This window comes from Trichosurus vulpecula, chromosome 8, assembly GCF_011100635.1.
Source record: "Trichosurus vulpecula isolate mTriVul1 chromosome 8, mTriVul1.pri, whole genome shotgun sequence".
NCBI lineage: Eukaryota > Metazoa > Chordata > Mammalia > Diprotodontia > Phalangeridae > Trichosurus > Trichosurus vulpecula.
Window position 1 is genome coordinate 89,524,859 of NC_050580.1, and position 13,804 is coordinate 89,538,662.

At 36.8% G+C, this 13,804-nt stretch overlaps 1 protein-coding gene across 4 annotated transcripts in view; it reads right to left on the bottom strand.

Moving 5' to 3' along the window:
* PLEKHA1 (pleckstrin homology domain containing A1) overlaps positions 1-13,804 on the bottom strand; it is a 75,162-nt gene that overhangs the window by 13,281 nt on the left and 48,077 nt on the right. For all 4 annotated transcript variants that reach the window (XM_036735216.1, XM_036735217.1, XM_036735215.1 and 1 more), the window contains 3 exons: positions 8,346-8,477; positions 6,694-6,837; positions 2,245-2,313 (listed from right to left, as the gene is read on the bottom strand). In XM_036735216.1, coding sequence (XP_036591111.1) covers positions 2,245-2,313; positions 6,694-6,837; positions 8,346-8,477 — 345 coding nt within the window. The remainder of the gene's footprint in view (positions 1-2,244; positions 2,314-6,693; positions 6,838-8,345; positions 8,478-13,804) is intronic.

Consider the following 13,804-nt stretch of genomic DNA (forward strand, 5'->3'; position numbering starts at 1 on the left):
ATGCTTGCAAATTTTAAGGAATTATAAGAAATTTTAAGTTTTTTAAAAAAATTGTGAGTATCACAAACTTAAAATAATAACTCCCATTAAACAGGTTTATAACACAAATATGTACTACCAAGTAGAATCAGAGTCAAAAAGAGGTCTCAAAGAAATATGTAAGTGAAAGATGTGGGCTGGTCATGTAGTGAGAGTGCAGTAATAACCAATGGACAGCCAATATGCTCCACTGGAGGCCTCATGATATCAAGAGAAAGTGAGGAAGGTCCCCATAATGTTGAACGGACCTCTAGTGGCAAACTTCTAGGAGAACATTAGAAGAGGAGCAAAAGTAGCCTTAGATAAGCCGCAATTCACATTACTGAAGGGAGTCTCCATATTGTTGCGATTAGAGAGCTAGTTCAGTGTAGTCTATGTTTCCAAGCACTTTTCTCCTCACAATCCTGGGAGGTTAAGTAATGTAAATACTATCCCCATTTTACAGCTGTGGAAAGTGAAGCTTGGCTAAACAGCTTGCCCAAGGTAGGAAATACCAGGAGCAGGATTCAATCTCACATGTTCTGATTTTACCACGCCGCATCATGCACGCAGCATTGATGCATGAAATACAGTGCATTTCATAGAACTATGAGTATGAAGTGCTTTGTAAACCTTTACCTAAGTCCTATAATATAAACGTGAGATAGCAGTACCACTTCGTCAAGGAATACTGACCACTTCATCTGTTTACTGAGTTAAATTTTAAACTTAACTTTTTTTTGTTGCAACCCAGATATGGCATACTACTTCAAAAAATCAGTTGCTTTGACAAGTTATAAACCCACTTATGTATAAACTGAATTATCCTAAACATAAAAACATAAACTAGCTATTAAATAAATCAGTAAATCTCACACTATATATTTTAAAATAAGATTATCCAAGCATGTCAAAAGATAGTTTTAGTTTTGGTTTACATGTCTGAAATCAAACAATATAAATATCTCGTAAGAAATAGCAAAAAACTTAAAACAAAAAGGGAAAGTTCCAACACTAAAATAAATCTCATCTATTTTTTCCCAACTAGATTTATGGGCTGGAAAAAAAAAAGGAAGAAGGTAAAGATAAGGCAATATAACCCTCGTGCCTAATGTTGGCTTCCAGTGACAACAATTTTTTCTTCTTTCTATGGACTTATATAGGTTTATCTTTCAAGTGTGGCTTTTCGGTTTTGGTTTGGATCTATGATGTTATTAGTATGGGTACCTCACATTGTAAAAATCCCCCTCATCAAAGGAAATTGGCAATCTCCTGTGTACCTTACAATGTTAGAGCTGAGTGGGAGGGCCTGGGAGGCTGTGACTTGGTCATGGTCATGTAGATACAAAGTATAAGAGGAAGGGACTGAAGTGAGCTCCTCCTGGCTTACCTACTGTACTATGCTGTCTTGCCCTTTTTGCTTTTATGATCCTTTTACCAGATACATACCACATACATAATATAAATAACATTAGCAAAATACATACAAATAACAACATTCAAAAGTGACTTGAATACATTATTCAGAAGGCCAAGGAAGCACAAGCAATAAGAAGTGTAGCCATTACAATACAGGGATAGGGATAAGGACTGACTATAAATTCACAGTACAGGGAAACCCTGGGGGAGGAAATTCCCTCTCCCAAGGCAAGTGGGCACCCTCTTTGCAACTTATCTAGAGCAGTGATGTCAACTCAAATACAAAAGTATAGCTGCAAACCCATACTGACCACCACATACTAACAGTATCTAGGTTGTATTGTATTTTTATTTTGTTAACTATTTTCCAATTACACTTTAATCTGGTACAGAGTTTGGAGGGTCTAGGCCAATTTGACACCTCTAGTCTACTGCACTAAGAGGTTAGAATTTGCTTAAGGTCACACAGCTAGTATGCATTAAAAGCATCATTTGAACTCAACTCTTCTTGGCTTTGAGACTGACTCTCTTCCACCATGCCAAACGGCTTCTCTCTTTCTAAATAAGTTTTTAAAAAAACAAAACAAAACCATTTCTGCATCACGGACTTCTCTGCAGTCTGATGACACCTATGTGCCCCTTCTCAAAATAATGTTTTTAAATGCAGAAAAGTTATTGCACTTAAAAAAAATTTACAGACCTTGTGAAATCTATCCACAGACCCCTCCAAGGGACCATGGACCCCAGAGTCAGAAACACCTGTTCTAAATATGTACTTTTTACGTAAAAATTTGTGGAAGAACATACCAGTTCAGATTTGAAGTAGCCTATGGTATTTTCATCCAATTGAAAGTATCTTCGCTTCCAGTTCTTCATCTACCAGAGATGAAAACAAACAATAAGACTTCTGTTTCTAAGAATGTCAAATGTTGATGGTCATTTAATTATTCTGATATGAACACAAAAGTCAGAAATACCAAAGGCTGAAAAACTTCTCTATTCCCATTTAGATACAAATGATATTTTTCATGTTATTTCAGCCTGAGGTTTTAATAAAACTCAGAACTAAATTAAAGATACTGGCTTTCAGTTCCTGTGATACAAATGGTTTGGAGAATTAAGTGAACTAGAAATGTGATGGGCTTTCTAAACTTTAATAAACAGATTCCCTCCACCTCCTCCTTCCTCACCATATACTATTGGAACAAGTACAAGAAATTAAACCACTGGGTCTTCAGTTTTTCCATCTGAAATATAAAACCATCTATTTAAGTTACATGAAGGCACGGACCCATTTCTTGCTCTTCTTTGAAAACCTCTCTATGCCTAGCACAGTGTATTACGTATAATACACTGTGAATTTTCTGGGTATAATAATTTCTGAACTGGCTGCTGAGAAAGGAAAGAAGTGTCAGGCCATTAGCTCTTCCTACTGGTCCCTTAATCTTAGTGCCTACACAATATTCTGAGGCCAAACCCATAGTGATGTTGATAACAGACCTGAACTCATTCATCAACATGCATCAACAAACTCACCTACTCATAATTTCCCTATCTCAATGACCCTGAACTCTTCCGATTCCATTATTCAAACCCTGCTCTCCATCCTCCCCTGTACAATCCCTTATTCCTATTTGTCTCAACCCAATTCCCCCAAAGCCCACTCTAGGGCTACCTATCCTTTCTAATATGCCCTCTGAAACATCTGTTGCATAGGCAACAAATCTGCTTTCATCTCTAATCTTTCCCTTTCCCATACCTTTCATTTTCTGGCTCTCCCTGAGACCAGACTTTTTTCTGATGGCCTCCCATTCAAGCACTGGTTACACTTCTACTCATTTCTCCTCTTGGAATACTCCTTGCTCTCCACTGCCATTTCCAGGTTCTCCCTTTACCATCATGTCTCAGTAACTTCACCTCCTCTGAGGTTTCCTCAATCCACATCTACCACTCAAAACTCCCTTTCTTTATTCAATGAAAGAATGACTCACGGTGTCTCTCACCTCCCCAACTTCTGCCCTCATACTAGAAGACTTCAACATATGTTCTGATAACTCCCTCAAACACCAAACCTCACAGATCCTCAACTTAAGACTTCTTCTCATGACCTATTTCTATAGCCCACCTCAGCTACAGAGATGGTCATACCTCTGATCATCACCCACAAATGCACCACTTCTACATTCATGAACTCTAACATTCCCTTATCTGATCAGTCTGTGGCCATGCTACTTCTTCCTCTGCCATGTAACCCCAAACCCCATTCTTCCTCTTCACCACGGCCTCCAATCCCTCGACCCCTCTCGGTTCCTTCCCAGGCCCTCACCCCTCCACTAGGCTACACTCGCCTCCCTTTCCCATTTGTACCTCTTAATGAGTCAGTTCAACTCTTCACTGCCCTCTTCCCTTGAATACTTTGTCTTCATATCTTGTCATCTATTTTGCCCTCCCAAGCCTCAGTCTCATTTTACTCCCACCATCTGTGGTCTTCATTCCTAACTCACATGCTCCTGGCAAAAATCATGAACCATGCTGACTGGATCCATCACAAGTTTATACTACATGATCTCAACTGGGCCCTCCATGTAGTAAGGTAATCCTATTTGATTTATTACCCCACACAGTGGCTTTCCCATACCTTTTCATCCCTCTTCAAACCTCATGTCTCTCTTTCCCCTTCCCTCTCAGATACCTTCCGTTATTATGTCCTCCTTTCCCCTTGACTCACAGGAAGAGGTGGCCATTGTCCTTGCCAGGGCTAATCCCTCTTCATGTAGAAGGGATCCCATTCCATCCTATCTTTTCCAAAAGTTGGCTCCCTCTATCACCCCCAGTCACTTATCTTCAAATTCTTGTCTATCAACTGTTTCCCCACTGGCTACAAATATCATGTCTCTTGCTCCATGAATCTCAACTGTTGCCTACATCTCTCCTCCCTTCTTTTGTGGCTAAACTCCTTGAGGTCATCTACAATTAATGCCTCTACTTCCTTTCCTCTTATTCCCTTAACTCTCCACAGTCTGGCTTCTATCTTCATCATTCAACCAAAACTATCTCCTCCAAAGTTAATTGTCAAATCTAACGGCCTTTTCTCAGTTCTCATCCTTCTTGACCTCTCTGCAGCCTCAGACACTGTAAATAACCCTCCTCTCCTTGATACTCTCTTCTCTCTAAGCTTTGTGATGCCATACTATACTAGTTCTTCTCTTCCCTATTAGTCTGCTGCTCCTTCTCAGTCTCCTCGGCTGGATCTTCACCCATATCATCTCTACTAAACAAGGGTATTCCTTAGGGCTCTGGGGCCCTTTTCTTCCTCCTCACTATTTCATTTGGTGATCTCATCAACTCCCATGGATTCAACTGTCGCCTCTAAGCAGATGATTCTCAAATCTACAAATCCAACCACAAACTCTGCTGACCTCTGGGCTCCCATCTCTGTCTACTGCGGATCTTGAACTGGATATGTCACATGGACATATTAAACCACATGACCGAATCTGAACTCTCCCCACCCCTTCTCCTCTTCCTAATGTTACTGCTGAGGGTGCCACCATCTTCCCAGTCACCCAGACTCACAACCTAGGAGTTATCCGTGACTCTTCATTCTCTCTCACCTCTCATATCCAACCTGTTACCATGTTACATTGATTTTAGCACAAAAACATCTCTCATACATACCTACTTCTCTCTGACACTGCCACCATTCTGGGACAGGCCCTCATTACCTCCCCACCTGGACTAAAGCAAGAATCTTTGGGTTGGTCTACCTGCCTCAAATCTCTCTCCATTCCAGTCCATCCTCCACTCAGCTGTTAAAGTATCTAAGGTCATCCTCTCTGCTCAATAAATTCTAGTGGCTGCCTATCGTTGCCAAGAACAAATATGAAATCTGTTTGGCCTTCAAAGTCCTTCAAAACCTATTTCTCCCAGCACCTATCTTTAAATCTTCTTATACCTTATCTCCCCCCATGTACTCTCCAATCCAGGGACACAGGCCTCCTTGCTGTTCCTCACACAAAACACTTCATCTCAGGACTCTGGGTATTTTCACTGGCTGTTCCCTCATGCCTAGAGTTCCCTCCCTCCTAGTCTCTACCCTTGGCCTCCCATAAGCCCCAGCTAAAATCACCACTTCTACAGGAAGCCTTCTTGATGCCAGTGCCTTCCCTCTGTTGTCTTGTTTGAATTGTCTCCTCCATTCAACTGTGAGCTGCTTGAGAGCAGGGGCTATCTTTTGCCTTTCTTTGTATCCCTAACACTTAGCACAGTGCTTGACATATAGGAAACATTCGATAAATGTTTAATGACTAACTAATAAAAGCTAGCATTTACAAATTGCTTCAAGGATGGCCAACCCTTTATGTTATCTTGTTTAATTCTTACCACAATCTGCTTTAAGGTAGGTGCTATTATCAACCTCATTTTATAAATGAGAAAACTGAAGCTGACAGGTTAAAAGACTGGCCGAGGGCTTCATAGCTAGAAGCGCTACAGGTTGGACTTTGAGCTCAGATCTTCCTGATAGTGAGGCAAACATTCTATGCAGTGCAGCAACTAGGTGCCTGTGTGCTGGGAGAGTCTGAGCTGGATCCAGGCTCTCCACTCACCATGTAAGTAAGATATATTTAAAATTGGAATTTAAAAATAAAATTATTCTAAACTTATTTCACCTGTACCCTTCCATATTTATTGACTATTGATGAAAACAACCTCAATAATTATCTCTTGAAAGAACATAAAGAACACCATAGGGATCTTTTTGAGCTCCCAAAAAAGTGTGTTGTATTGCTTAAACTTTGCCATTAAGTACTTCATATTATTAGATTCAAAAGTAAAAGAGAGCCAGGACAATAAATTTCACTTAAAAAATTCCACTTAGAACTGGGCAGATTTTTGAGAGAGAATTCTGCTTCAGCTCTCTCTTTAGTATCTAAACTAAAAGCTGAGAACCTGTGGCCCTCAGCTTCCTTTCACCCAGCCCCCAGAGGCCACAGCATTGACCCAAAGAAAATACTCTCCTCCCTTGGGCCCTCCCAACAACCAAAAAGACCACAACACCTACAGAGCTTCCTACTTCCTCTCGTGCTTCTATTTGAGTCCCTGTATCTTAAAGCAGAAAGGCAAATGTGACAAATGTTTAACTTTAAAAAAATAACTTGGATGACTGCATTAGTGATAAGATCTACTGGTATAAAGGATACTTATTTTGCACTACCATCTTTCTTTAGAGCAGGTTACTTAATTGTAATTACTTACCACTGCCCCCTGTTTTACACAATAACCAGCTTTGATAACTGCATTATCTGGAGGTGGCTTAGGAGTAAAGTAAGGAAGATGGCTTTGTGACCGTTTCAGATTATTCCTGTCAATACCATCACCAGATTCATTTACTTCTTCTTTCTAAAATGAAACAAAGGTGAGGGAGACTATGCTTACCTATGGTACAAAAGTATTTTTAATACATATTTTTTTACACAATAGAACATTTCTTAAATCTAATCTCAATTTCATTCAGATGTATACCAGATTTTAGGTTGAGATTTTCCCAGTTAATCCATTACACATACCAAGGGATATTACTCCCTAAAGAACCCTAAAGCTTAACATGGGGCCTTAAGACATTCTCAAAGGTTCCTATATATTTCTTGATCCAAACAGTTTACCACCATCCAAATAAACTTCACTTGAATTATTTTAAAATTTCTCATCTCTTGTTTCATCTCCTTTGTCATCAACTTGGCAGAGAAGAAACAAAAAACTAAAATTAAGTAAAAATAAACAAAACCTATTCACTTTATGCATCCAATTAGAGTCAGTTATCTTTTAAAATGGCAAAGAGGAAACTAAGTTGGACTTCTTAAAAGCTCCTGCCACAGACTCCAAAGAACTGGCATACATCAAAATCCTTACTTCTATTCAAAAGTAAAACATTCAAGAATATGAAGTACCCAAACTTCCTAACACAAGTAGAAACCAAAACCCTTTCCTCTCACTTTAAAGCACGACAAAATGCAAAGTTGTTAGAAGCTCAGTCTAACTGCATCTTTAAATCTGTAAAGTCATATTAGCTCCCTACTTTTATAGAGGAGTTCACATAACCTTGGCCTGGTCTGGTCCAAACCCTGGAGAAGATGGGCAGAATAAAAATTGTCTCTTTTAGTAACTCTCTCTCCCTTGCCAAAAGACCTTCAAAATCTAGTGTGTAATAAAACTTGAATTATTATGGGATTTCCAAAATTCTACGCCTCTGAAAAATAAATGACACTTTTCCTCACTTTTTCAAGGTATATCACAATACTAAAATATCAAGATTGGCCAGGTCAAATAACCCTTTCTAAATCTATGGTTTCTCTTGAGCTCTAAAGTATGTCATATGCCACGAATCAATAACAAGCACTTTAAGTTACTGGATGTAATTTCAAGAAAATATGCAATATAATGATGAAACAATACAACAAACATCTAGATAATAAAAAGATCATTAAGTATGCATAACAATAAAATATAAAACAAACATCCAGATATTAGGATCATTAAGCACTTAGAATACACATCAAAATAAAAGAATTTTCCAACCATTCCAAAATATACAGTTCCCAATATCCTTTTGAGGTCCATTATATCTACACTTTAGAAGAGATGACACTTCTTGCCTAGGGACAATTAAGTCTGTCAGAAACAAAGTTCAGGACTTTTCTATCATAGATTTTCTTCATTTAAACATACTGAAAGCACTCTTTGGAAAAACAGGTTAAAAAACAAAATCTCCAATATAGTCTGCAATGTACACAAATCTTTTATAATAAGATGAAGAACAACTAGCTAATTTTATATTAGTATTATAAAATGAATTCAGAAACTAAATAGTGTAAGAGAAGAAAAGATGTCATTAGCTTCAGGTCATTTACCTGAGTTGGTGTTATAATGGGCACACCACCCACAATTTCTGTCCTGTAAGACACCTGCTTTTTTCCACCCGGAGTTTCAACTTGGCGACTTAAGCTATCAGAATGAGACTGTGGATCTGATTGCTTTGGTACCTTAAAAAAAAAGAAGCCATTATGAAAACACTTTTTAGCTAGAATTTTTAATTAGTAATACATTTTCCTTCAGTTAAGTCCTACATGTCATGAAATGGAAGTAATTTTGGGTTCTCAAAGTTTGCCAGCAGAACACAAGCTAAACTGCATATTCCAACAATTGACTAAATGCCTATTCTTGAAGGATGAGCCTCATTAACATCTTCTGAGGTGTTCAACAGTGAAAGATTGGTCAACAAATGATGCTTTTTTTTTTCTATCCTGAGCAATTCACGACAACTGTTTGAAAAGGCACAGAGTCTTTGTAATCTTGCCACAGTAACAAAGTCATAAATTCTTGAAGGCACCTAGGTGATGCAGCGATAGAGACACTAAATGGAGCAAGTAATTTAACCTGTCTGCCTCAATCTTCTCATCTGAAAAATGGGGACAATAATAGCATATATCTCCCAAAGTTGCTGTGAGAAAGGGATAAAATCTGTAAAGCATTTTTCAAACCTTAAAACACTATACAACATTAAATTATTATCATTAAAATTTTCATATGATAAACATATCATATGACAAAAATACACTAAAAGGTATATTTAACATTATAGAATATTTTAAAGGAATCTACCCAAGGAGCCTTTTGGATTGAGGGGAAGGAGGTTAGGATGGTAGAATAACACAAAACATTTACGTATCTTTATAAAACAAACAGTGAAAAAATGTACTGTAAGAAAATTCTTATTGAGAATTGAGACAAGGCAGGTAAAGGAAACACTTTATAATGAGTATGAAATTCATTCTTAAAATGGACCAGAATATAATAGCAAAAGCAGAATTTGGCGATTAAAATCCCAACAAACTTTCAAAGGTGCTGAATGTGTTTATTCTTATTGAGTATTTTGTAGGGCTGTGGTCTCAAAATAAGCTGTTCTGGTAATGGAACTCTCAAGTAAATACAATTATCATATATGCCACAAATGAATAGTATGTGTGAGTTGGAAGGGAATTTCAGAGTTCATCCAGGTTCAAGTACAAATGAAGAAAATGAAGCCAAGCTCACACAGCTGAGTTTGTGGCACAGGCAATACTTAAATATAGGTCTCCTGAAATGGATCAATGTCAAGCCAAAGGCAAAATGCCACCAGGGTCTGTTTTCGACCCAGTCCTGCTCAAAAGTTTTATTAACACACAAATGCTATATCTATGTGTGATCTACTGTTCCTGGTGCTTAGGGAGATTCCAAGTAAGTAAGATGCAACCCTAGCCCTCACAGAATTAAAAATCTATTCTGCAAGAAGACACTTGCACAAATATACTAGAAAACAACATGAATGCATGATAAAGTATTGTATGAAATTGTTTCTGTGACTTTTGATTTTCCTCCTCTTCCTCATACTGAGCTATAAAAAGCTTTGCAGAATTTACCTCCATAATTTCTGTATGTGTCACACTATGAAAATTTTATGGTCAGTAGAGTTTATTCCTAACAGTTGCCACTGGAAGAGGTACTAGGCATTTTTCTCTATTCTTTGTAATTAGAAAATACATGAAATATTATAAAGTAGATAACATTTTTAGAAGAAACTGAACTTCAGTTTATGTATGTTATACATATATAATACCTATATAGAGTGTCCCGAAAGGCTTAGTAAAATTTTAAGCTTTAATAACTTCAAGAGTATATATATGTTATAAAACTTGCCCAAAAAATTATTTAAATTTTTAGTTAAGTTTCTTTAACTATTTAAATTTGTGAATTTTAAATAATACTATTTTAAAATTTTCATTTTAAGACAGAGCACTCTGTCATAAGAAATTGCATGTGACAGTTTCTAAATGGCACTATCTCAAACTGGCCACCTCCATCACCTGATCTATCTCCATTAGATTTTTTCTTGTGGGGTCACATCAAAACTGTTCTCAGCATCAAAACCTCATTCTCTGGACTATCTTAAGGCTAGGACTACATATGCAATGCTCTCAGTCACTAAGCAGTAGCTGATGAAAGATTTTACAAAGTTTGAAAATCAACTAGAGTTGATTTTATTATATTTTGTATGTTTATTTATATATATTATATTTTATTATAATTTATATATTTTATATATTATATACTAATACATAATATAGTCATATATAATTTGTAAATTATATAACATAAAATTTAAGAAACATCAATATTTTAAATAATTAACCTTTCAAATTTTTTTGTAAGTTTGTAGCATCTAGACTGCTTAACTTATTTAAGCTTAAAACCACACTAATACTTTGGGGACACCATGATGTTTTTCTAACTGACAGGATAGGATCAGAGAAGGTTTCACAGAAGAGAGATCATCACGCCATCTGGGGACTGATGGACTGGTAGAATTTGAACAGGCAGAAGTGGCTGAGGCAAAAGAGGAAAAGCACAGGACACAATAGTTTGAGTAGGGGCTTAGTTTGATACCCAGAATGTTTTTATGGGCTTTATGACAAGCATTAGTGGTTTAAATAAGAATTTGTAGAATTAAACAGATCTGTTTGTAGAAGCCCCTTTCCTAAAAGGGCCAACTTGCCACGGAGAGTAGTGTTTTTAGATAAAATCAACTCTGCCATTTCATTTTTTCCACCTTTCCTAATGACTATTGTTAAGAAAAAGTTTCAATGAAAGCTTCATATAGCTAACTATAGCTGGGTAAAAGAAAGCACTGCAACTTGAATAAATAAATAAATAATTCCACTGCTTAACTCTTAAGGCGAAAAAAAAAAATTAGCAGAAGTTCTATCCATCCAATTGTCGCAGTACGACAATTTTAATTATAAAAACAAAATGTCCCAATGGGGCTTCTGGAAATTTTCAGTACAAAGACTCTTGGGTCCAAAGAACAATTTGCAGTAATTCTAAAAGGCTGAACCTTTTAGAGTGCTTTTGAAAATCAGTATCCTGCTGCTAGACGATATTTTACTTCACTTTATTTTCATTCATGTAAGTCAGAACAATTTCTAATGGATACTTCATGGCCTCTCATTGTTTAGAATGGAGAGTGCGGAACTTATCTCCTGAGAACAGAAAATGAAATTACTAGAAACCCATCCCAGAAAGAACTATCTATTCAACTCAAGTAGATAAATGTATTTATTAAGAGACAAGATGGATGACTGACCTATGCTGAAAGTAGACATGTACTCTAGATGAGTAACAGATATGAATAGGAGCTTCCCCATTATAGGAAACATTTAACATACTTAAATATTTTGATATCTTGAGAACTTCATGTTGCCTTCCTAGTTTCCCCTTATCCAAAGTAAAGCTATGTTTAAAAAAAAATACAATAAAGAAACAATGGACTTAAGCCCAATGCTTCTCCTATGGGTCCTTATTATAAAAAGCTTATATTAAATAAAGCCCAATTTCCATAGCAACAATCTTATACCAAATTTATAGTAAAAAATAAACTAGTTCAGATCATTTTATTTCCTAACCAATAAAGGGACTATATCAATGAAATAACCTTTGACTATGCTTCAGTCTTTATCAGAAAATACCCCCAATTAAAGTTTTAAATCACCCATTAAAATAGAAATAAAAGAAATTAATATCTGCTTAATGAGAATAAGAAAATAACCTTCTTAAGAACTACTTAGCTAGCATCAAAGAAATGTACCTTAATTCTATTTCATTCCAACCACTTTAAAAAATTGCTAAGCAAATCTGTGATTGTGTGGAAAGATGAGTATATTCTATAAAGAAATGCTTGTATTCCTTTACCTTTTGACATGGTAAACAGCAAAAAAAAAAAAAAAGACAGGAAAAAAGGAATCATGCCGCATAGGCACTCTATGTAGCATAAAATCAACCTAATCAATGATGCTTCTGATTAAAGTCATTGCTATATGTTACATATGTGTGTGTATGTATATATATATATATGTGTGTGTGTGTGTATGTACACACACACACACACACACACACACACACACACACACACAAAATAAACCCTACTATGAAGTTATAAAACTCTGCCACAATAGTTATATTTATACTACTGTCTCTACGAAACTAAATCCTCTGACCCACCCCCACTAAAGTTCTTGGAACTAATTAGCATTGTTCAGGCAGCCAGTTGTCCCAAAGGATAGAGTGTTGGGCCTGGAGTTAGGAGCACCTGAGTTCAAATCTGGCCTCACACACTTATCAGCTCTGTGATCCTGTGCAAGTCACTTAACCCTGTGTGCCTCAGTTTCTTCATCTGTAAAATAAGCTGGAGAAGGAAATGGCAAACTACTCCAGTACCTCTGCCAAGAAAACCCCAAATGGGGTCACAGGCAGTCAGACACAATGGAAACCAATGAACAACAAAAAGCACTGTTGAGCAAGGAAAGATTTCAGGATCACAGATTCAGAGCTAGAAGGGATCTATAACATGAAAGAAGGCTTTGCCAACCTAACGACTTCTAAACATTATTAGAAAGATTTGTTTAGAAATAGCTTATTGCCTATTATATGGCCTAGACATCAAGAACCAAAAACACAAAAGGAAAATCAAAGTACTCCAATGTTTATTGCTCAGGTCAGTCAGGAGAGTTGCAGGCTTGACACCCTCAGTGGAGAGAACAGGCCTAAGATAAGGACGAGGAAGGTCAGGGCCCAGTAGGCAGGCTACCTACAATAACTGAAGCTTGCATAGCACTTCTGAGTTTGCAGAGTGCTTCATGTAGTATCACATTTGAATCACAAAAACCCTTCAAAGTAGGAACCACATATTTCATCTGCAATTTACAGACAATAGACCTAGCTCAGAGAGGCTGCTTTGTGGAGAACCACACATTTTGGTGTGAGAGGCAAGATCTGAACCCACATCTTCCTCACTTCAACTCCAATGCTATCCACCCCCGCCATCCTGCTTTCTGTTCTGTTCTCATTTCTCTGACAAAATTAAAATTTTGTTGTTTTTTGGTTTTTTGCCAGGGTGGGAAATTGTGACAATAATACATTTTTAAAAGCTTTATTGTCATACTTTTAAAAGGTTGATTAAAATTCATAGTAAAAATTGTCTTTGATTGGTGTGATTTGCATTTTGTAAATGGCCCACTTAATCTTATCATTGACACAAGGGGAGTTAGCTAAAAGCCAATGTACTTTAAAATTTGATCTTTTAAATTATTGAGGTATATATGCCTTCAAGTTTAGGTCATTTATTTTCTCACATATTTTATAAAGAGGAAAGAAATTAAAAAAAAAAAAGGTAACCACCCACTAGCATTCACACAGGCCTACATAAAGTATCTAAGAAAAGATACCAGGAGACTATGTAGGTGGACAGACCATGAGGATGGCAAGACGCTGTAATTAA